This window comes from Mesocricetus auratus, unplaced genomic scaffold (assembly GCF_017639785.1).
Source record: "Mesocricetus auratus isolate SY011 unplaced genomic scaffold, BCM_Maur_2.0 Super-Scaffold_100691, whole genome shotgun sequence".
NCBI lineage: Eukaryota > Metazoa > Chordata > Mammalia > Rodentia > Cricetidae > Mesocricetus > Mesocricetus auratus.
In genome coordinates this window covers 19589105-19614147 of record NW_024429267.1, presented here as the reverse complement: position 1 = coordinate 19614147, position 25043 = coordinate 19589105, and the positions used below count along the sequence as shown (strand labels likewise).

Sequence of the window (25043 nt, the reverse complement as noted above, 5' to 3'; positions counted from 1 at the left end):
TGTCCCAGTGAGCCGAGCCTCACCACCGTGTCTCCATTGGGGTTTGTGATAGGCTGCTGTAACAAAGGTATTAAGAACACTAAAATTAGGTGCAGGCTTGTTTGTTCTTGATATGTGGGCAACTGTGTTCTAGTGTCACCCTACAAACCCACATTTCTTCCTCATGTGGCCCAGAGAGTGTTTCCGCCTTTGCAAAGCTAAGACTGAGTGGCTGCTCCATCCTGGTTTCACCAAGATGTGATAAAGCAGCAACATCCCCTCCACATTTTGTAGTGTTGGAGCTACTCACATGACCAGGCCTGGCTATGGAGAGGCTGGAAAAATATCAACTGTAATAATTCATCTTCTCTTCCATCACATTCTGGGAATTAATTTGGGATACCAGGCAACTAATTGTCTGTACACAAGATGAAAACAGAAAACTCCTGCCCCAGGCCAACGTAGTGCTAACTCAAGAACGAGTTCAGTAGAGTAGTAGACCAAATCAACACAGGGCATAATGGACAAATTCCCAATTCTGATACAAATTTCATTTGTTTTCAAGATAACCCTGTCTTCTACCTGGCTTCTCTGTTGCCCTGATAAACACCATTGCCAGAATCAGCTTGGGTAGGAAATGGTTTACCTACAGGTTACAATCTATCATTGAGGGGCTCCAAGGCAGGACCGTAAGACAGAATTTGAAGCAGAAACTACAGAGAAATGTTGCTGATACTCCTTATGGCTTATTCAGCCTGCCTTCTTGAATAACCCGGAACCACCTGCCCAGGGGTGGCAGAGCCCACAGTGGTCTAGGCCCTCCCACATTGATCATTAATCAAGAAAACACAACACAGACAGGCCCATGGGCCAATTTGATGAAGGCTATTTCTAACTGAGGTTTCTTTGTCCCAAACAACTCTAATTTGTGGCCAGGTCACTTAAGCAACCAGCACAGATTGTGAGACAAGGTCGGCCAACATTCTAGTGAAACAGAGAAGGAGAAAGAGCAAGTGGGCTGAGAGAAGCCTGGAAGCTTGCAGCTTGAACCTTTGTGCTGCCATATTTATAGGGCTGCAGTTCATGAACCCTTCTAGAGTCAGGAAATGGGGGTATCACACATTTCTGGACAATGGCCTTCAAGATGGCCATGGCTCTCACGAGACAAGTGGGAACACAAGGGAAGTACAACGTCCTGAGGATGCTCTTGATATTATTAAATCATGTTTGGAAAGGGATCCCTGAGAGCCACCTATTCTCTCTCACAATGCAGATAAGCACCCAGTTCCACCCAGGCTTTGGATTGCATTTCTCAATGAAGGCTGCCCAATTAGATGCAACCACCTTCAATACTCCCATCCAAATGCTGTGATTGCCACTTCCCTTCTGCATGCTATGCAGTTTCGCTGCACTAGTAGACAGACACATTGAATTTGGATATTTTTATTTCAATGGGTCATTTCAGATTCCAGATCTCACATCTCCATTTACACAGGCACAGGCTAGTTGGTTCCTGAGCTCAATTTGGAAATATGGACATAATTACTACAAATAGATCATTAGGTTGTGGTGTTCTGGACTCACATCCAGCAACAAAACCAATGATCAAGAAATGTAAAGTGTGCCTCGAGTAATGAAGAGTGAGCATAAACAAGACTGGCGGGCAGTGACCGAGTTAGGAATAAACTGTTTTTCTTTTGCAGCTGGTTCCATATCTACGCTCCAATCTTACAGGGTTTAAGCACCTGGAAATCCTCAGCTTTCGAAATGGGAGTGTGATCATCAACAGCAGAGTGCGGTTTGCAAAGGCGGTGCCCTACAACCTCACCCAGGCGGTGCACAGGGTGCTGGAGGAGCTTCGAGCCACTGCAGCTCAACAACTCAATCTGGAAATTGACAGCTACTCTCTCGACATTGAACTAGGTAGGTGAAAGCCTGGGGAACTTTTGGCTCATTCTGTTTTGTTTTCAAGCATGCTGATCAACTGTCAAACCACAAAAATGAAATGAAATTACACTTCACAAGTCCACCTTTTTGGAGCTGTGAACTTTGTGAGGAAGGAAGGTGGGTCTTCAGCCTGCAGGCTGAAATGTTCCTACACAGGAAAGCAAAGAATAATCATACCTCCAACTGCAGTTTGAGAACCTCAGTTTCCTCACAGTACTAAACTTTTGCTCTACTGAGCATTTTAAAATGTAGCTGCAACCAAGCTAGTTTACAATTCTGCTGAAGGTGAAAGCACTTTCAAGAAGAAAAAGACAATCTGCAGCAACCTAGCCCTCCTCCTTCAGTACCTTCAGTGAACTGGCAGAACAGTCTTTTTCATAAGAAAAGTCAGGATGAAACACAGACCAAATCTTGAGGAGAGGGGGGAAATTAGATCAAAGTTAAAACTTGGAGAAATCACCAAAAAAGAAAATAATATCCCTTCCCATTTGCACACCCCAGTGTAGTGTCCATGTGTGTAACAGAGCAATAACCAGAAACTCTATAACAGAAAGTAGACACTTGCTCCAGCAAAAAAAACGGACTGCATGCCATTGTTGTGGGCTAGGCCTCAAATGGGGACTGTTCCCACCATGTACTTCAAAATTGTTCTCTAACTGAAGGGAGGTTTTTAATCCCCTGGAGTGTAGGACAGGAGGGTTCTGTCCAACTGCCAAAGCAACCTTCCATTCAGATTCAAAACAAAGTTTCCTAATTGGCTATGAATTAGTGAAGTGGATCTTTAATGCTCTCTCTGGCTCTCTCTGTGGACTAACTATGAAGACAGAGGGAAAAGGCCTTGGGCAAAAATACAAGCCAAAAAAGCTCAGTAGGAAACATTTATCTTTGACAGCACAGGCTTTGGAGCAGTCCTACAAAAATTGCCTCAGTACCTTGGTAAACAGCATCATTAAAAAGACAGCACAGCCTTGGGCACTAAGCAAGGGAATAGTTACCTCCAAACAGGAGCTGCCTAAGGAAGCCTTCTAGACCCCCTGAGCAATCAAAGACCACCTAAATGTCGGGGAAAGACGGACTGCCTCTAGCCACAGAAGGTACCCAGAGCTGAGGCTGTTCTTTACAGCGGGATGTAAAAGTAACAGGAAAGATCCCAGATAACTGGGGAGGGAGTGCAGGGGGGGAGAACCTGGGCCCCGCCTTCCTCCATCCCTCAGTCCCTTGGCAGTCCTCAAGAGCCCATTCAATAAAAAAATGTTCTCAGAAGGGCCAGGTCAAGGTTGGGGAGAGTCTGGACGTATGCCTCTGAAGACAGGAGTTTCAATGTTAGGGACTACTTGATAGATGTCTTAGAAAGGTGCTGGAGGCTAGTAGTGTCATGGCATGACTGTGGTGTGGGATAGCAGTGTCAGGGCATGACTGTGGTGTGGGATAGTAGTTCCATGCCATGACTGCTGGGGCCACTGCTGATGCTTGAAAGAAGTATTGCAGAGCCGTGGCGCTGGAGTCCAATCTTGAATGTGAATCTTATGTGTCAATAGCACAGTCCAAATTCCACAGTGAAATGTTAAAATGCCTTCCTGAGGGAATCATGTCTACCCCTTCACCTAAGGTCCCAATGACAAACTGTGGTACACATCCACCAGCATTAACTCCAGAGAACCACTGGGTTTATTAGGATTACTTACAGAGCAATGAGGGAAGGGTGTGTCTGGGAACATGGGTGTCATTAAGGCAGCCACACTGCAAGGTCCGCGCCCAGTAGGAATGATGACTCCCTTATGGCCACGTAGACAGAACTCTCTCCCAAGTCCTCCCAGCCTAACTTCTCTAGTCTCTACCTGAGGTTACATGCAACTAGGGAAGAATTGCACGCAACTGGTTGGTAGGAATGGCTGAATAATGAGATGACAGTCCTCCCATGACCCTTCCCATCCCTCCTTCTATGAGGGACCATCAACAGTCAACAAGCCCAGTTGTGGTATCTTTTTCAAACAGACACACCCAAACTAAAAAAGATGATGGCAGTTTGGTTTGGAGGATAGTCCTGTACCACAATAGGGGACATTCTAAGAGCATGCAGATTAATAGAAAGGGTATTTTTAGTCTTTAGCATAGTGTTTGACACATTACAGTTGCCTAATAAATGTTAATAGTTAGTATTACAACATTGTCATAATTAACTTGACTATTAATTTATGACCTGCACAGGGTACAATAAAGAGTGACTAAAAGCTAGCGTGGCAAGGTATTTGTGAAGGAATTGGAGCTGAAGCTGTTTTTGTTGATGCTCTGTGAACTTTTGTGTGGTATTGCCTTTCCTCCCAGCAGCTGGTAGAGGTAAGATGCTACTAACATCAGCTGTAATCCTGCTGGAGCCCAATTTATACTGAGCTAACTCAGATAAAAATGCCTCCAAGCTTCCCAGTGTGCTGTGGGTGTGTACCCAACTTGAGAGATACAATAGGGGAGGGACAGAGAGGACAAACAGGACAGTCTGTCTGCTCTCCACAGCCCGAAGCAGGAGCAGCTCAGGAACTTCCAGAGAGACAGACATACAAACTGTGTTCAGCAATGAACATGGATGACAACTGTTGAATGAATGAATGAATGAATGAATGAATGACCACTCAGTATCCACGGGGAGCTATTTTTCATTAGTTACTGGACTATTACACTGAGCTTTGGTGTGAAATATTTCTCCACATTCTAGTCTTTACTAAACACCTGGAGATAGAAAACCCGCTTTTAATGCATAGAAAAGTAATGAAATAATGAATGAAGGACAAAAATTAATTAATGTTACAAGTCTGCCAGAAAATGGCTATGGGGAGCCTCTTAAAACACCAGCAATGCTCCAGACAAAAGAGCTGAAAACAGGAAGATCAGAACATTAGAGATAGCTTCATAAATGTTTTAAAAATGAGTATAGTTTCTTCTACATGAACTGAAATGTACATGCACTCCTCAACTACAGGAGAGTCTAGTTTCATTGTGCTGTATACAGGCAGAAGCCATGGCTCCAAAGTGCACTTAAAACTTTTCCTTCTCGTCAACAATAATGCAGATGGAAAAAGGCAGCAGCAGTCATGGGGGACCACGGGAGCCTGAGTCAGGGGGCTTCCTTGCTCACAGCTGTGCATCCGGGGCAATCTCCACACAGGCAAAGGGCAGATTCACGCAAGGAACCAGCAAGTGTGCATTTGAGTGGCTCACTAGACCTTGAACACCATCTCTGAACTAGTGAGCATCCATCCACCTCCGCATGACCTGTCCATGTGTGACAGTCCCTACCCAAAGGAACTGTAGAGAGAGAACATCTTTAAACTAAGCTGGCATCAGAAATATGTCTTTTTAGTTCAAACATACATTTTAATGGCCATTTTCTTGTGTAGCAGACTTCAAGCAAGTTCCTGTGGGCTTGGCTTGGTGCCAGACGAAGAGTACTATGATTTCTTTTTAATCTCAGCTCATTGAGACCCAGCCACCTGAGCAGGAGGGAGTGCAGGACAAGACATACTACAAAGACCTCTGACCCCTCTATGTTGTGAAACTGGCCAATGAGTGGGCTGATATCCATGCCTGAGCAGCCGGCAGCAGCTGCAAAGGGCCAGGGCTGAGGAGCCCCACACTGCAGATGACACAGGAGTACAGACTGTGACTGGAGGTGGTGGCTGTTGAGAAAGAGCCCAAAGCAAGTGGCACCAGGTAGACAGTTTGACAGACACACAAAGACTACCCTCATTTGCATGAGACCCTCCTGGTCCTGTTTGCAGTCTTGTTTCAATATAAAACGCAGAGATAGCTCTCCAAAAACCCACACACACTATTGCTTGAAAAAAAAAGCATTACTTTCTTAATTCCATGAATCTGTATGTCTTATAAAACATAAAATCTAAAGCATTATTCTTCAAAAAAAAAGTCCATTACTATTGTAGTACAATTTTAGTTTGGGAAAATAAGCAAATATTTTTATTATTATTTGTAGTGCTAGAGACAGAAGCCAAAGACAATGCTATACCCCCTCCCATTTCGATTAAACAACAAATAAATGTCTACTGTTTTGAAAGAGTAAGGAAAGTATGCAGGGGACTTTTCAATCATTTCCTTTTTTACCTAGCGGTATGACAGTCCTTTTGTCCCTAGTTTTACACAATGACTAGCTAAGCCAGGTTTCCTGCATTCAGTGATGCCTTTGAGTACAAGCTGTCCTGGTGACTGGCAGGCGAGCAAATTACAATGTCCTCTTACACCCAGCTGCTGCCACCTAGCAGACAACACTGCTGAATGAAGGCACGTTTAAATGGGACTCAAATTCCCACTCACCTGGCTGAACTCTGGTGTGGTCTGTTCAGGTATCTAAGGGCGGGGCTGACATACAAGAGTCCACATGCATGAGGTGAGAGAGGCCTGAAGGCACTGACAAGCAAAGGCCCTAAAAACTCCAGGTCATCTTCGCAAACAAATGAGACCCCTCCGCTTCTAGTCTTGATCATTTCATTTGAGTACTTGCTGGAACTCAGCGAAGCTGGTACAATCTGGAGAAAGTCTCTCTGAAAGACAATTAAGTGGGGAAACTCAGAAAGAGAAAAGGCAGTCACTAGAAGCACTGTCTATTGAGAATACTTAGCTTGTCTATGGGACAGAATCCCAAGAGCTTATCTTTGGAAAGTGGATAAGGCATCCTGTGAGTCTAATCTGCTCCCAGGCAGGGCAGCTAGACACTTTATAGCATTACCAAGTTTCTGGATTTCTAGCCTTTTTCCCTTCCCTCACTATGCTCTTGAGAAAAGTCACATATAAGCCAGTGCTATACACGGCCAGGCTTTCCCACACTGCCAAGGTTTCTCCTGGCTTCCAAAACCACCTGCCCTACACATCCTGCCTCTCCCACCTGCACCAAGAGTCTCCCTCCAAACACAAAAGCCATAATTGCCATACAAGCAGATAGGGAGCCAGTGCTAAAGTTTCATTTAACTTCTAAGAAATCGTTAGGCTGGCAAGACTTGGGAAAAGTGGGTATAGAAACAGATTTTCTATCACCAGAGAACAAAAGAGAATGTGAAAATAAGACTGTAACTATAAACCAGAAAGTGCAAACTCTGTAGCTTTATGGTTTTCTAGTGTTAACATCTAACTTTACAGAGTTGTAAAATGCCTGGGCCATAATCAATAGTAAATAGTGAGTCAAAAAAAAAAAGTGACTGTCTTCCACACATCAACAAAGCTTTTCTACAGGAGCCAGCTAGTAAACATTTTAAGCTTTGCAAGCCAAAAGGAAAAATTGAAACTATTATGTAAGCACTTATATAACTATTTAGACTCTAACCATTTAAAACTGTTTAAAGAAATAAACAGTGCTAGCCTGAAAGTTGTACAAAGGCAGGCAGACAGTGGGATGGGTACTGGCAGCTCATCCAGTATTCTAACACAGCACTGAAGGTCATGCTGTCAGTTCTTCTCTCCATTCCCAAATATTGGATAATTTTTCCAAATCCATCAGCAGTTATGCAGCCTCCTACTCCCTCTGGCCATTTTCTTGCCTATTACAGAAAAGTAAGTAAATGTTAATAGAACCATGCCATGGGTTCCTGTCCTTCCACACATTCAGAAACAGCTTTGGATTATCTGCCAGGAGCCAGACACTATAATGGAGACCAAGACCTAAAGATAAATTAACTCTGTCTCTTCCATCAAAGAGCTAACTACCTAGAAAGAGAAACAGAAACAAATACAGAAAGATTTGCAAGAACCTTTTTTTGTAATGTTTTTATTTAAATTAGAAACATGAATGCTTCACATGTCAATCCCAGCTCCCACTCCCACCCCTCCTCCCTTGTCCCTACACCAGCCCCCCAACCCCCCCACCCAATCCCCACATCATTCCCCAGGGAGGGTGAGGCCCTCCTTGGGGATCTCTAAAGTCTGTCATTTCATCCAGGGCAGGACCTAGGCCCTTCCCCATGTGTCCAGGCTGAGAAAGCATCCCTCTATTTGGAATGGGCACCCAAAGATCATTCATAAACCATGGTAAACACTGATCTACTACCCAAGGCCCCAGTGATTTCTGTGGCCTCCTCACTGACACTACATTCATGGAGTCTGGATCAGTCACCTGTTGGCCTCTCAGGCATCAGTCTGGGATTCAAGAGCTCCCCCTTATCCGGTCAGCTGTCTTTGTGGGTTTCACCACCATGGTCTTGACCCCTTTGCTCATCACTCCTCCATCTCTGTCACTGGGTTCCAGGAATTCAGTTTAGTGTTTAGCTGTGGGTATCTGTCTCTGCTTCCATCAGTCACTGGATGAAGGTTCTAGGATGGCATATAAGGTAGTTGTCAACCTTACCATCAAGGAGGGGCTATTAATGTAGTCTCTCCACTATTGCTTAGTTGGACAGTTGGTGTTATCCTTGTAGATCTGTGGAGATCTCACTAGTGTCAGCTCTCTCCTCAAGCCTATAATGACTCAATCTATTATGGTATCTCTCATCCTGCTCTCCTCTATTCTTACCTCAACTCAACCTTCCTGCTCCCCCATACCTTCTTCTCCCCTCCTCTTATCCCCCTCTGTTTTTTCTGGCTCCCTCTTCCCTCCCCCGATGTTCCCAATCTGCTCAGGAGATCTTTGCAAGAACCTCTTAACAGTGGGGATATGAAGAACAGAGAGGAAGAGAGACAGAGAGACAGAGATAAAGAGAATATTGAGTCTACAGAGGTTAAGGAAAACAGTGGAATTATCGCAGGATACCAGGGGTGGGTCCTGATATGTGAGCAATCCACACCTAGGAGGGAAGGAGGGACTATTGCAGGACAGAGGAAAATGCAGACGTGACTGGAAGACTAGAGGTACTGTTGCTTTTCCAGTTTGGTGGCAGATGTGCTTCAGAGGAGGGAGAAGAGGACTCTGGCTACAAGGAACAGACAGTGAGCTAAACCAGGTCGCCTCAGAGCCCTGCCAGATCTGTTTGAATCCATGTTGATATCCTACATTTTTTTCTTGTCCAGACCCTCCCAATAGACAGTCTTTTAGAGTTCAACTTTAACACATCTTGGAACACTCAAAATGTCTGTGAACTAAAGTACTAAGCAGTCCTTTGAGTGTGCTAAAAAAAAAGCAAAAAAAAAAAAGTTTATCAGTCACAAAATGCCACATTTTTGGAAAATATTTAACAAAAATATGTAACAAAAAAGAACCTACATGCTTTTTTAAAAATTAAATACAAAGAGAAGTACTAAATTAATAAAATCCCTTGGGATTAAAAGATACAAGGTTTAAAAAAACTATGGAGGAGGAGTATTTTCCTGTGCTAAGGAAATGAGAATTAGGCGAACAGACCACTCCCTATGAAGACTTCATCTAGGGATCAGCAGAGAGGCTCAGTCTGGCAGTGAACACATGGGAAACAGTGGCAGCAAGCAGTAAAGCTGGACCAGGGCAATGCATATCATGAGAGGAAAGGAAAACTAGAAACAGAGCTGTGAGAAACTGTCACGGAGCAATGAGATCGTCAGCAAAGCAAGAGCAGGCGGTGCAGCCCCTGCCTCAGAACCAGCACCACACAAAGGATAGAGACGGAGGCGGAAGAAAGCCAGGGGATGCTCTTGGTGGGAACAGCAGTGTCAGCAGCTGAGGTCATGTAATGAGACAGGGCAGTGGTCATCCAAACACGTGCCAAAAGCAGGCTACCGGTTTAGCCAAGGCAGAGACCAAACTTTGGTCAGGTTGGGGGAAAAGGGAGGCATCGCATTGTCCGTGCAGATCTGCTCTTTCCCTCTGAAGTGACCCTCCCATCTTCCCATAGCGAGCTTGAAACCAGCCTAAATTAAGTGAGACAACAGCAACCTGAAGATTCCCACGTGCTTTTCACAGACATTTTACTCCATATTCAAATCAGCATTTTAACAGCCACGTCCACTGAAAGAGAAGCACTCCATCAGACCAAATTCATGGCTAACACTGTGTCTGCGTTGGTGGCTATGACTGTGTTTGGCTTGCTACTCCCCTTCGGAGAACTCCCCAAATAAATGGATCTGTGATATGAAAGTATAAACCATTGTTAGAAGCTTCTGTGATTTATACACTGAAAAACAGAATAAATCACAGTTTGCTCCGTATTCTGCCACCATCTCCAGCGAGGAGAGTCGTCTTTCATTCTGTCGGCTATGGAAATTCCTCAGAAGCAGGAATGCCAGTTGACTGTGCCGGTTGAAGGTCTCAAAAATGCAAAACCACATGTAACTTCTCCCCCCTGAATTCCCGAGAAGCCTCCTCACACACAGGCAGACCTCGAGGCTGGCAAATGGCAAATGTCAGAATTAATTACAGGCTGCCATCCAAGATGCTTTCAGCTAAAATGCAGATCAACAAACTCACTTTCACAGTAAAATGCCCTACTTGCCAGATTCCCATCTCGGAGTCACCACTGAGAAGGCAGTAAACGTCACTCGACACAATAAAGGCGATAAAACCCATAATAATCCCAAGTACTAATTGGTACTATTTTTTAATCTTAACAAATACACCGAGTAGGCATAGTCCCCACCCACCCCCCTTTATTATTGTTGGAGAAACTGTGTAAATGAAAAGTAGTAAGAATCGCCACAAAATGACCAGTTGCTGCACTGGCTGGAATTCAAAGTCTGGTCTACAGAATGGATGTACTCTTGGATAGCTGTCAAGTAACCACACACTTCTGTAGCCTACTCTACAGAATAGACTCTTGGAAAGCTGATGACTGATCATATACCACCATCTAATCCTAATTCTACTAAAGTCCACATTTCTCCTAATATAATCTCCTATAGTATTGTGTCGTAACTTTAGAATGATTTTGTTTTTTACTCTCAGGAACCGAATACCTAAACTTCCCAATGTCACCACCTAGCGAGCCCTACTATGAGGGAACTTGCCTCCTGTGCCCTTCCTTGTCCCTGTTTCCTGGGGCCACACTGTGGGCCCCTTGCCTCCTGAGATAATTTTCCACTTAACTCTTTCCTGTTGGACCCCCAACACGGCCTGCTCTGCCAGATATATCTGAGCCCACTTCGGTGTCAATCTGCGCCCTCCATTCCACATAGAAGCCGTCTCATGGCACTTCCTGAAGATATTCCTTTCCCCACCCTTAAAGGGGGGACATCACAGAAGGTCAGCCAGGCCTAAAAATAGGCTCTCCCACCCTCCCCTGGTTCAAGGGTCTCCCACAGCAATCGAGCAGGTCGGTGTCCTCTGAAGATACAGACTGCCCACAGCATCCTCAAGAAGGGCCTTTGTGAGGAGGCTGGAACACTGCCGTGTCTCAGTCCTTCCTTGAGAGGTTTTTCTACTTTACTAACCGCTGAACCCCAAGCTTTGACAAGGGGACAGAGTATTGAGGATTCATTAGGATTTCCTGGACTCGAGGTCCTTTACACGTTGTGAATATTAATACTAATCAGTAAGGACTATTAGAATTACGTGTAAAAGCGCATGGATCTGGAACTGATATATCATCCAGCCTGGCTCTACTGGTTTTAGTCTTCTGACTGTAAAGACAATTATTGTCTTCGTGGACCGCAAAAGTGCCAAGGGCTGCAATAGTGAAGATCGCACATGGAGGTGGCTCCAAGCTCAACTTGTTCTCTGAGCCCAGGGCTGGGGAAAGGAACAGATGGCCCCGGGAGTGTGCGCGCATTCCCGGACCAGGTCTCTGCAGAATCCCGGAGCAGCGATAACCCCATCAGCCTCCCGGGAGCCGGCGCTCCTTCGTCTTTCCACCGCTCCCCACCACCCCGAAGCTGTTTTTAAAAAGAGAAAAATCAGTTTGAGCCTTGGATTTCACTACTTCTCTACTTCTTTTGCTATTGAGCGCCATCTAGTGAGCACTGTATTTCATCTCTTTGAGGTGGCGGGGAATGGCCCAGGCCTCCCCCGTGAAGCTTGATTTTTTTTTCTTTCTTTCCTTCCCTTTTTTCTTTTCCTTCCTTTCTCTTCTTTTCTTTCCTTTCTGTTCTTTTCTTTTCCTTTATTGTCTTGCTTTCTTTCCTTCCTTCCTTCCTGTCTTTCTATATGGCTTTCTTGTTGTTATTGTTGTTGTTCTTTTTAATTTTTTAATCAAATATAATTTGCATTATTCCCCCATACCTCTCCTCCCTCCATCTCTCCCAATCCTTCCATGTACCCGCTTGTTTCCTCTCAAAATAATGGCCTTTTTCTTTGTCTATGGCTCACACATGCGTGTGTGGGTGCGTGTGTGTGTGTGTGTGTGTGTGTGTGTGTGTGTGTGTGTGTGTGTGTGTTCCTGTTCCTAATGCCTGTTCAATTTGTTTAGTGTCACTTTTGCATATGATATCAGGTCTGACCACTTAGTACTGGTTAACCAATTAGGGGCTCATCCTTGAGAAAGACTTTTTCTCCCACTCTCAGCATTCCTTAGTTGTTGGTGGTCTTTGTCTACGGGTGAGACCCATGAGATTTTCTCCCTCCACATTAGCATGTCTGTTGGTGCTGTCCCTCTCAGGTCTTTTCTAGCAGGCATACTGTTGAGGCATCATGGGTGTAGCTTCCCTGTCATTTCTAGGAGACACAATCTCTCAGCAGACTTCCTGATCCTCTTGCTCTTGCAAGCATTCCACCCTCTCTTCCAAGATGTCTCCTGAACCTTGGGAGCAGGAATGGTGTTGAAGATGTATCCATTAGGGCTGGACACACTACAATTGGGTGTTCTCTTTTGATAGGCTGCAAATTTCTACAATGGACTCCATCTGTTGCAAAAAGGAAAGTTTCTTTAATGAGGGGTGAGAACTAAAATAAGTGTATCTTTATACACTTACCTGTGTATATAAAGATAGATGTTTTGAATGCCTTTAGGAATTACACTGATTTAGTAAAGTGGTGGTAATAGGATCTCCTCTAAGATCCATGGCCTTACTAGATGTGTGTAGTTGTCTAGGTTTCTAGCACAAGGTGTGCTTCTCTTCTGTAAGAAAGCTTTAAGTCCAATCAGAGAGCTATTGGTTGCCACCAAGATACCAATGCCATTTCGGTGCCCTTATGGGTATCCTGCCATGCTGGTTGTTGTGGTTCATAGGCAGCACAGCTGGATAGAGCTGTTGGTTGGCTCTTTCCTATAGGAGATTACACAGAACTTACAAGTTTTTTTAGGTTTATTTATCTTATACATAGGAATGCTTTGCTTACATTATATGCATGTGTACGAAGTTGCATACCTGGTGCCCACTGAAGTCAGAAGATGGCATTAGACCTCCCTGAAATTGGAGTAATGACTGCTGGTGAGCTGCAAGGCACTGGGAACTGAACCCAGGATCTCTGGAAGAGTGGCAAGTACTCTTAACATCTGAACAATAACTGCTCTCCAGCCCCAAGATTCTTCATATTTTAAACACGAACTGTAAAAATACTTCGAAGTGTTCCAGGCAGTAGGGGACGTTCAGGGGGTTTTTGCCTGCATGATGAAGAGGTGGGAGGTACCTTCCTCAGCAAGCAGGTTGGGAAAGCTTTTGGGGATCTTTGAAATGCATACAAAATACATTATGTAAGCAAATCCAGGAAGCTGATACAGAAAATACGCTTTCACCAAAAAGCTCAGAAGATGCATCTATTTCCAAGCCTTGCACAGCAGTGTGCCCATTTCAAGCTATGTTCATTGCTGTTGTATTGAACAGATGAAAAGGAAACAGAGCTTTCATGCTTCCTACGAGAAATGTTCTGCCTCATGACAGAGCACGGCAGCATTGCAGGCTTCTGTTTAGTTGGGAGAACCTTTATTCAACAGAAGTATTCGTGAAAGCCTGAATCAGCCAGTGAGAGGAGGTGCTGATGGAGAGGGGGCTGCTATCCACTCCCACTCAGCCTCTCTCCATTGCATGGGGCTTTGAAGCATGTGTCACAGGAACCCTGTATTTGAGCCACTAGAATGATATAGAAAACCAAACATTATAGCAATGGATGTTGACCTTGGCTTATATTTGCTGACTAAAGCGTGAAAGCACTATCAGAGCCAGGCATGGTGGTCCACACCTGAAAGCCTGGCACTCAGGAGGCTCAGGCAGGGGGATTGCCAGTTCCATGAAACCCTGGGCTACACAGGGGAAAGCAGGAAGGGGAGGTCTGAGAGAGGAGACATAAATGTGTGTATGTGTGTGTGTGTGTGAGAGAGAGACAGACAGAAGACAGAGAGAGAGAGAGAGAGAGAGAGAGAGAGAGAGAGAGAGAGAGAGAGAGAGAGAGAGAGAGAAGGTTGTTACAAATATTAATGAAGATGTGTATCTAAAGTGTTTGGCACACTGTTAATCCCATGGCGGTGCTTGACAACATAAGCTTCTACTTCTGAGGTAGCTGGAGGTTCCAGGTCATGATCCATGAAGACATTTCAAGAACATGTTCTTGAACAATGGCATGAATGTTCTCTATCTATGTCGAGAATCCACATGACAAGTCAAACACTAGGTCAAATCCTCCAGGTGCTTTCATGGATCTGAACCTCCCCATTCACTGCACAGTTGTAGGCACTGACATCCTCACCACACTAATGCCAGGTACCCCGGGCTGCCTCTGTTGAGAGGTTATCATATGCACACAGGTGAACCATCCAGCTGGGTAAAGACAGAATAGTAAATCCTTTTGCCATCAAGGAATTACATTAAGCCCCAGAGGATGGCCCAAACAACACTAAGCATCAGTTGACCATGGTGAACATTCTTGACAAACTCCTTTCTAAAGCCAACAGAAAAATAATCTGTGTAGCCAGGTATGGTGGACACTCAGAGACTGAGGCAGGAGGACTACCACAAGTTGGGCTACACAGTGAGTTCTGGTGCAGCCTGATCTACTGTGTGTGATCTTCCTCAAAATGAAAAAATAAATATTTTTAAAAGAGATTTAAGCAAATCTAAGAAGCTAAAACAATTATGGAGCAATTAGCCTATAAAACAATTTGTGAGAACTCCACTCCCTCAACTCCATGTACAATTTAATTATGACTCAGTTATGGGGAAAAATATTTCCTTATAAAATAGTATCTCTTTTATTTTTGTAGTCTGCTGTTGATCTCATGTCTCCTTTGTCCTCTTTTCAAGCCAAGGGGCAACCTTAAGACAATGAATTTCAGGTTGTTGCTTCCTGTGTATAGGTAATTATCGTTGGGATAATGCCAGTGGAAGGAAGCTGTGAGAATTGCTTCTTAAATTAGTCTTGTAAGCATAACCTCTTCTGTTGGGAAACTAATTAACTGTGATTGCCAACATCTGCCATATTAACAAACACCCCAACAGCTCTGCCTTGGGGCTGTGCCCTTCCCTAGATCATGTCACACAGTCCACAAGGTGACAGACTTGAAAACCTGTTAGAGACCTAAGCTCAAACAGGCATGCTGTTAGCAACATCCAACTTCACAGGATCTCAGCTTCTTCAGTTGCTAAGTGACCAAGTTAGTTTAGAAAGTCTCTAACATACCTTCTATCTTCAAAATTCTATCTGAGATGCAAACATTTTATATGATTAAAATTTTTTTAAATTGTATACTATAGTTAGGATTTCTATTGCTATCGTGAAACACCATGACCAAAGCAAGTTGGGGAAGAATGGATTTATTTTAGTTACAGTTCCACATTGCTGTTCATCACTGAAGGAAGTCAGGAACTCAAACAGGCCAGGATCCTGGAGGCAGGAGCTGATTTAGAGGCCGTGAAGGAGCGCTGCTTACCAGCTTGCTCCTAATGACTTGCACAACCTGCTTTCTTATAGAATGCAGGACCACCAGCCCAGGTGTGGCCCCATACACAATGGGCTGGTCTGACCCTACCCCATCAAGCACTAATTAAGAAGATTCCCCACAGACTTGCCTACAGCCCCATCTTGGGGAGGCATTTTCTTATTTGAGGGTCCCTCCTCTCAGATGACTTTAGCTTGTGTCAAGTTGACATAAAAGCATCCATACCGATTCTTAGTGATGAAAGCTTGGAAAGGCCATGTTGATATTTGTAGACTAAATGGATGTTTTCGTAGTATCTAGGAAGGGTATATACTGCAAACAAAACCTAAGCTTGGTGGTTTAAACTCTCCTTCCTCTCTGTTGACTTGTCTTGAATAAATAACATGAGGGTACCAACTAATTTATAAAATTCTTCACATCTGATTCAGGAACCCCACATTTGGCAAAGTCAGTGCCCCAATGCTGTCTGTGCATTGTGCAACTTTAATGATACACAGGCTGTGCCTGGCAGGACAAAAGGAAATTATGATAAAAATAGAAACACTTTTTTTACAGGCATACTCTCCAGTTAGCACACCTTTGCTGTTGACTCGGAGGGGAAGCACCTGTGGTTTTTTGTTTTTTGGTTTTTTTGGGGTTTTTTGTCAGTTTTCCAAGTTAAATATCTATCCCTGAGAAAGAAGTGGAGCCTCCAAGATCCTCTGACCCCCATCCCCTCTACACTGGCTTCTGTTTCCAAGCACACAGTGCATGGAAAGTTGCTGGCATTTGTGATTTATCAAAGCAGGTCCTGGATGTATAATCATCTGGGTTGTCAGTGGGAATCAACTTACTGCCTCAATGGTGACACAATTCCTTAACATGCTAGCCTTAAGAACCAGGAGATGGGAAAGCTGTTCACATGTGGGACCTGAAAGCTACAGAGAAATACAACCTCATACAAAGACTTTAGCAATCTGCCTCTCCAGAAGGCCCAAATCATGTTTTATTTTGCTTTTGTTTAAGGACATTCTCTTATCCAAACACCTGGGTTGGTCACATTCATCTCCCTTGCTAGGAGCATCCCATCACAAAAGGATGCCGGAAGGAACAGGGAGAATATAGCATCCAAATTCTCAACTCATCCACCTGCACAGCTTCTGGCTCTGCTAATTGGTCGAACAGCTGGCTACAGAAGAGTCACAATAGGCACATAGCCTATTAATGACCCCACAAGATTTAGAAGTAAAAATATAAAGGGTGATATTGGAAGAGAAAAGAGAAGGAGGGGACCACCTGTTATATTTATATTGTAGAATACATTTGTTCTAACTTCTATTGTATTGCTTTTTTAAGATGGGGGATTGTCTTACTGTGTTGTCCAGGCTGGTCTCAAAATCCTGAGTTTAAGTAGACCTCACAAGTGTTCAGAAGCACAAGTGCCTGCCACTGTATCCCTATTTTATTTTTGGTTGACATATAATAAGTATACATATTTATTGGATACAATGTAGTGTTTTAAGTATGTGTATATACTTTGTTTTCATCAAGATAATATATCCATTATTTTAAACATTTGTTGTTTATTCATGAGAAGTTTTGAAATATTCTCTTTTGGCTATTTAGAGAGTCAAAATGCATTGTTATTAGTCATAGTCACAGGACTGTGTCATAGGACATGTAGAATCTTCTCCTTTCATCTCTAACTTAGCACCCATGAACCAATCTCTCCCCTCCCCTCCCTCCTACCTACTTCTCTCAGAATCTGGCAACCATTATTCTACTCTCAGGATCAATGTTTTTGGGATTCTGCAGTATGCAGAAAGACAGGTTATGTCTTTCTGTGCCTGGTTATTTTTCTTACCATAATGTCCTCCAGATTCAGGTCATGTGTTACAAATGAAAGGCATAAAGGGATCTCTTGAATTTGTATGTTTTTTAGATTTTTACTTTTGCCTGAGAGAGAGACTGTAAGACAGAGCAGAGATCAGGTGTCCAAGAGGCCATAAGAATGCATCAGATCTATTGACGCTGTGGTTACAGGTGGTTACAAGCCACCTAGAGTGGTTCAGGGCCTCTGCAAAAGTAGTATTTGCTCTTAGTCGTGGAACCATCTCTCCACACAAATTTCTTGTTTTTACATCTGAATAGTATTCTGTGTGTGTGCGCACACATGTGTGCATGTGTGTGTACATGTGTGTGTGCGTGTGTGTGTGTGTGTGTGTGTGTGTGTGTGTGTGTGTGTGTGTGTGTGATGGACACTTCGGTTGTTCCCACTGTGGATAGTGCTTCAGTAAATGCGGGATTGTAGATGTCTTTTCAAGGTACTGATTTCATTTTCTTTGTGTACTGTCTTTGTACCCATCACCAAGGCAAATCTTATTTTTAAAAATACATTTAATTGAGGTCTTGCTTACAGTTTCGGAGGCTTAGTCCACTCTCGTCATGGCAGGAAGTATGGCAGCATGTAGGCAAGCATAGTGCTGACAGCTTCACATTGTGGTCCACAGGCATCAGCAGAAAGAGAGACACTGGGCCTGGTGGGGGCTTCTTTGAAATTTCAAAGCCCACCCCCAGTGACAGATTTCCTCCAACAAGGACACACCTACTCCAAAAAGGTCACAGCTCCTAATCCTTCTAATCTTTTCAAACAGTTCTATTCCCTTATTCAAACCACTATATGCAATACCCAGGAGGGGTATTGCTGGATCGTTGGTGGTTCTGTTTTTAATTGGGGGCCACCAACATTCTGCCTTCCATAATGACTGCACAAATTTACACTCTCATCAACAGTCACACAGCCTTTTTAAAACTTATTTAACCAACATGACTGTTTAGTATAAAGCATGTCGAATCCTGCTCAGTCAGTTTCAAAAATGTTTCCACTGAGAAAATACTGGACCAGAGGGTTTCTGAAGTCATTGTAACACTTAAATACATAAAATTTCTAATTCTGCATATTCTAAAGTGCATTTCTGATCATACTCTTCCCTTGGGCAAAAACCCTCTGTGGATCCTCTATGCCTGAAACATGCCAATGCCTAGGGTCACTGAGGTGGCAATGGGGAAATAGTGTTTTATAAAGTCCAAATACATTAGTGTGGCATTCAGAAATAATGCCACCATGCCTTCTCTATCTTATCTCTGAGTCTTTCCATTCACAAGCCTCTGGTCCTTGCTAGCTGGGATTCCTGCTCACTTTTCTCCCCTCCATGCCTCTGCCCTTGCTAGTGTCAATGATGAAAACATCTGTCCCGGTCATAAACATCCAAGAGAAGCCAGATTTTTTTATTTAAGTTATAAACAAGCATGTTTTACATGTCAATCTCAGTTCCTCTCTCTCCCCTCCTCCCCTGCCCCCCACCTACCCTCTATCCCATTCCCTTTCTGCTCCCCAGGGAGGGTGAGGCCTTCCATGAGGGATCTTCAAAGACTGTCATATCATTTGGAGCAGAGCCTAGACCCTCTCCCATGTTTCTAAGCTGAAAGAGTATCCCTCTATGTGGAATGGGCTCCCAAAGTCCATTCTGTATACAAGGGATACATACTGATCCACTACCAGAGGCCCCATAGACTGCCCAGGTCTCCTAACTGACACCCACATTCAGGGAATCTGGGTCGGTCCTATGCTGGTTTCCCAGCTATCAGTCTGGGGTCCATGAGCTCCCCCTTGTTCAGGTCAGCTGTTTCTGTGGGTTTCACCAGCCTGGTCTTAACACCTTTGCTCATCCCTCCTCCCTCTCTAAAACTTGATTCTAGGAGTTCAGTTGAGTGTTTAGCTATGGGTGTCTGCTTCTGCTTGTATCAGCTACTGGATGAAGACTCTAGGATGGTATATAAGGTAGTCATCAATCTAATTAGAGGAGAACGGCATTTAAGGTAGCCTCTCCACTATTGCTTAGATTGTTAGTTGGGGGTCAACCTTGTAGATCTCTGGACATTTCCCTAGTGCCAGATTTCTCTTTAAACCGATAATGGCTCTCCCTCTATTATGGTATCTCTTTTCTTGTTCTCCTCTGTTCTTCCCCCAACTCAATCTTCCTGCACCCTCATGTCCTCCTCTCCTCTCCTCCCCTTCTCTTTCTCCTAACTCCCTCTGAGAAGCTAGTTTTCATAACGTTTTATGTATATGTGTATATATTGTATTGTGTGGTGTGTACACTGTAGCACACACAGAGGCCAGGAATGAAGACCTAGGAGTCAGTTCTCCCCTCCTTCCATGTGGATCCAGGGACTTGACCCTGGGCCACTGGGCTTCATGGCAGGTGTTTTCTCACTGTGCCATCTCACGGGCCCCCATTTCAAAGCCTCGGGTCAAACAACTCCTGAGGGGTTGACTTGGCTCCAAATTTGTCTTCATACTCAAACTCATAGTGGACAACAAATTGGATTCCTTACATGGAATTCACTGTATAATTACTTTCCAGGGCGTTGGGAAAGAGTGGTTTTACACATGGCCGCCTGCCCTGGGCCCATGTACATAATGGACACAGTAATAGGATTAAAAAGAAAACCATTTCAATGCAGAAAGAACAGCAATCTAATGACTGCCTGCAGTTCCGCCACCAGTACTCGGGGACTTTGGCAATTTGCTGCTTTGGTGTGGGCTCAGTGTCAGTTCTATGGGAGCAGTGGGGTAGGGGGTGGGGGATACTGACATGACCAATGTGGTTCCAGAACAAAGCGTCCCAAGATGTTCTCGATTTATAATCCCCGCATCTGAAAGAATCTGTCTGAAGGTGGCCTCCAGATGACTTTGCTGTGTTCCAAAGTCTGCACATAATTAGAGTTGGAGATAAATATATTATCTCCCTGGTCTAGATTCATCTATCAAAGATACAAAGTGTATGTTTCATTTTCCTCCAGCCTAAGTACCACTACACTCCAAAATGGAGCAATGGTAAACACACTTGGTCTATCACCTTTGACTGCTGCTAGTCACACTGTTTAAATATCCAGGCATTCATCAAAATCTGCCCTGTCTCTGGCAGCTGATCAGGCGGATCCCTGCAAATTCCTGGACTGTGGCAAATTTGCCCAGTGTGTAAAGAATGAGTGGACTCAGGAAGCAGAGTGTCACTGCAGACAGGGGCATGAGAGCCACGGGACCCTGGACTACCAGGAACTGAACCTCTGCCCCCTTGGAAAGACATGTGAGGTCGACCGAGGACAGGCAGCTCCATGCAGGTAAGTCAAGCATGTGGATCAAAGGCCCAAGAAGAATCCATTGCTCATACTCTGAGAAAGCTACCGTGTGGATAAATTCATGCACTCCTCTACACCGCCAGTCAGAAGTGTTATTTTGGATATTCTGAGGTAAATTATTTATGTATAAAACGAAGCAGGGGACCCTACTTGCCTAGAGCTTCTTTCTTGTGGCCTCACTCTTAAGTGTAAATATAATATATTGTAATGCACTTAATTGAAATTTAAGAAGGGAAAATTATACTATAGCATTGTGCATGTTGTTAGTGACAAAAAAAAAAAGACAGTCATTTTTGTAGGTGAAGGACATCTCCAGGAGCCTGTGAAACCTACCTCTCTCACCTTTCCCTGCCCTGCTTCTGACTCAAGCACAGCTAGGGCTGTGATTCAAGGGTCACACTTGGAAGCCCTGTCCAGAGCTGCTGCTGTTCGTATTTGCACTAGAGCTGCTGCTGTTAGTGTTTGCACTGGTTCCACAGGGAAGCAGGAAAGACATGAGCTGTCTTACTGCCTTCCACACACATGTGTGCATGTGTGTGTGTGTGTGTGTGTGTGAAATGTGGGGTATTCTGCTCACAAGTGCAACAGCACCACTCCTCATTAGAAAACTAAACAATATGGGAAGTTAGAAGTCAGTTTGCGGTACAACTCATCACAATGTTTGTTCTCTCTTGGTGTCCACATTTATGTTGAATTAATTTAATAATTTTTAACAAAACATGGAACCACACTGACTTGTTTTATAATCCATCTCACTCTCTCTTAGGCTCTTCCCCTTCCTCGCCCTCCCTCCCTCTCTCTCCCCCTCTCCCTTCACCTACCCCACACATACACACACATATGCTACCAAATTACCAAATGTGTGCAGAAGTCAGAGTCGTTCCTTGCTTTATACAGGGTCTTTTTTTTTTACTGTTTCATATGCCAGGCTAATGAGACACACGTGAAGAGGAGCTATCAAGATATAATTGTTACCAAGGGTGAGGAAACTCAGAGATGGAGGGTTTCATCAGCGGGAGCGTGGACGGGAGAACAGAGGGTGATATATTTACTAAAATCTGTTATACAAAGCTATGAACTGTCAAAAAATTAATTAAATAAAGCAATGCATATGCACTTTTTAGAAGATTAGGAGGAGTAAATGTCTACTTGCAAGGAAACCTGTATAGAAAGACATCTTCCAGATATTATACCCCACTTTATGATGAAAAACAAAAAGTGAATGCAAATATATTATGAACAGAATTTGTATAATATAATAAAGTCTAGAACTATATAGAGCAGTTACAATCAACCCTTTCTTGAGTAGCAGTGTGGAGAAAATGCTATAGAACTAAAAAGTCCTCAGAGCAGTTGTGGTTCAGAGCTTGGCTTGAACAATAACCATCCCTTGCATGATGAATTTATCCTCCCATCTTTCCCACAACTTTCCATCAACCCTTCTGAGACCACCGCCCCCAAAATAAGCTATCTGTAAGGCAAAATTCTGGTGGCGGCACCTGCAAGTTGCTCTAGCTGTTTTCATTTGTCACAATTTCAAGTCCAAAATAGCATGAGACAGTAGGTGCTCTTCCGTGCAGGCAGAGGATAACACTGTTGCTTTTTCTTGCAGGCCGCCAGATCACTTTACAAACCAAGCCCACCAACTTAGGGTTAAAAAGTTACGTCAGCAACACAAGGTAAAATTGTACTTTCTTTTTCACAAGTTGGTTTGAAGTAGTTTGAATTTTGAAAAACAAAATAGAACCAGCTCTGCGCTTTTTTTTTTAAGTTTTAATGGAGCTATGTAAAGCACCTATTCCTTATTTGGTAAACTTTCAAAACTTAATGTGGGTAGGAGGAAGTATTTCCTGGTGCAAGGAGAGAGACAAAACACTCATCAACTGAAATGCATAGACAAAATAATGAAATCACAGGAGTCAACTATGTATTTTATAATAGTCCCAGTCTTTTCTTGAAAAAAATGTGTTCGTAGTCAAGTGTGTTTTGCAAAATTGAAAAAACTCAAAGTAATAATATTTGTGGCACTGAGTGCTTTTATATAAATTATTCTTAAATTCCTTTTTTTTTCTGTTTTGAAATAAGCTATACAGCACAGGCCAGTCTTGAGTTTTACATCCTCTTGCCTCAGCCTCTGGAGTCCTGGGATGGGAGGCACCAGTCACACCTGACCTAATTTTCTTTTTATTTCAAATAACAATCACCCAAAGTTTTTTTTAAAATGTAGAGAGATGGCTCGGGGTTGAGAGCACTGACTGCTCTTCCAGAGGACCTACGGGTAATTCTCAGCACCCACATGATAGCTCACAACTGTCTGTAACTCCAGTTCTAGACCTAACACCCTCACACAGACATACATGCAGCCAAAACACCAATGCACATAACATAAAAATCAATTCTTTTTTAAAAGAAGCAGCATTATTTGTGAGACATGAGCAACTTCAAAAAGTCTTCAAAAATAAGTCGTCTTATAAAACATTTGAGTTATTTTACCAAGATTATTTTATAAAAAAAAATAAGGTGGTCTAGTCTGGTTATATACCATCTACAGAGCTTTCATTTTGTAAAAGAACTTTGAGGGAAAAGATATTGTATATTTTCATTCCCAAATTACCCATTTTTAAAAATTATACGAACTCATGGATATTAACAATCGGTGGAAGCATCCAATGTTCACTCTAGAGACAATCAATAACACGCATTCCTCAGGCCTGCACCTGAGGTGACTTCCAGCTGACATGCAATCAAGGGCACTGTCACTGTAAGGCTAGAAGGAATAACAATTTTTATTCAGTTGCACACTGGCAACGAGGTGTGCCATCTGAATTTTTGAAACCAGAAAAATTAAAGAAACAGGACAAGTTTAGATAAGGACCATGAAGTGATGACAGAATACAGGATCTGATATTGATAAAATCTGATGCTATTTTGAAAGGTGATTTGCTTTCCTAAGGAAAACTGTATACAACTGTCAACCTCCTGAGCACAGAGCTAACACCAAGAGACAACCTGTTTCATCCAGGATGAAACAAACACCAATTAAATCTTGAGATACCGGATAGAGTCAAGGGCCATGTGTCAAATGAGGTTCCCACTGAATAAAAGGATGCAACTTTTCACAGCTAAAAAAGGAAGGAGCGGAGGACAGTAACAGCAAACACGAAGCATCAGTGCTCATTCTCCAAGGCTACAGGCGTTGTGGTAGCGGAAGGACATGTGTGTTCCATAAGGAAGAAGACTGTAACAGATTAGTGGTGTCATCTCTGCTCAAAAAGAGGATCATCCTGGAAATGTACTTAGGCTTAGGAAAGGAAGGAATGTGGTCCTTGTGGGTTATAAAGTTAATAATAAATGGAAGTCATACTGGCCCCTCAAAGACTTCCTAAATTGCAAGCCCACCCGCTCACCCACCAACAGAAGTTGGGCCAGAATGAACTGTTGACTTGACCTTGCATGGCACTTAAAATAAAACTCTTTGTCTTCCAGGTAGTCAAGAAAAGAAATTCTGAACTATCTGCTCTAGGGTTTGAAGAATTTGACCATCAGGATTGGAACAGAAATTAAGAACTGAAAATATACACATTATATTTTAAAGTATGTTGAAAGGTACCCTTTTTTTGTTACAGAAAAGTACATCCATTCTGTTAACTTCTGAAAAATGGAGGCAAATGCATTCAGTGATCACTGGAATCTAAGATGCAGTTAACACTGAGAGCCAACATGTTTCAACTATAATACTCATGTATTTGATGACTGGTTAAACTTGGGTTTGAGGGGAGACAAGTTTTTAGCCAAAACTCAAAGCAATCAGTGGAACACATTTTGACTACTTTTGGATGGCAGTCAAGTTAAAAACAAAACAAAAACCAGATTGGCTTCTTTCTGTCTTTAAATTATTACTTAAACCTTATTTCATGCAACTTGTTTTGTGGGTTGTACAGTATCAGGGATCAGGATCTTTTACATTAGTATATACATTTAAAAGATTGTCATTTGGGCTAGAGATAGCTACATGGTGTTAAGTGTGTATTGCTCTAACGGAGGACCTGAGTTTAGCTCCTAAGACCCACACTGAGTGGATCGCACACACCTACAACCCTAGCTCCAAAGAACCCAAGCACTCTCCTCTGGCCTTTTTACTCATGTGCACATAACCACAAGCAGACACACCCACACCATTTTTAATTAATTATTTTAATTGGGAGTGAGGAGGCAGGCTGGAGAGAG

General features: G+C 43.3%; 1 protein-coding gene across 1 annotated transcript in view; it reads left to right on the top strand.

Moving 5' to 3' along the window:
* Impg1 (interphotoreceptor matrix proteoglycan 1) overlaps positions 1-24408 on the top strand; it is a 99194-nt gene extending 74786 nt beyond the window's left edge. Inside the window, exons 13-16 of the mRNA XM_005073755.3 lie at positions 1683-1902; positions 20603-20798; positions 22429-22495; positions 24303-24408. Of these exons, the coding sequence (XP_005073812.1) occupies positions 1683-1902; positions 20603-20798; positions 22429-22495; positions 24303-24380 (561 nt within the window). The 3' untranslated portion in view covers positions 24381-24408. The remainder of the gene's footprint in view (positions 1-1682; positions 1903-20602; positions 20799-22428; positions 22496-24302) is intronic.
* The last annotated feature ends 635 nt before the right edge of the window (positions 24409-25043 follow it).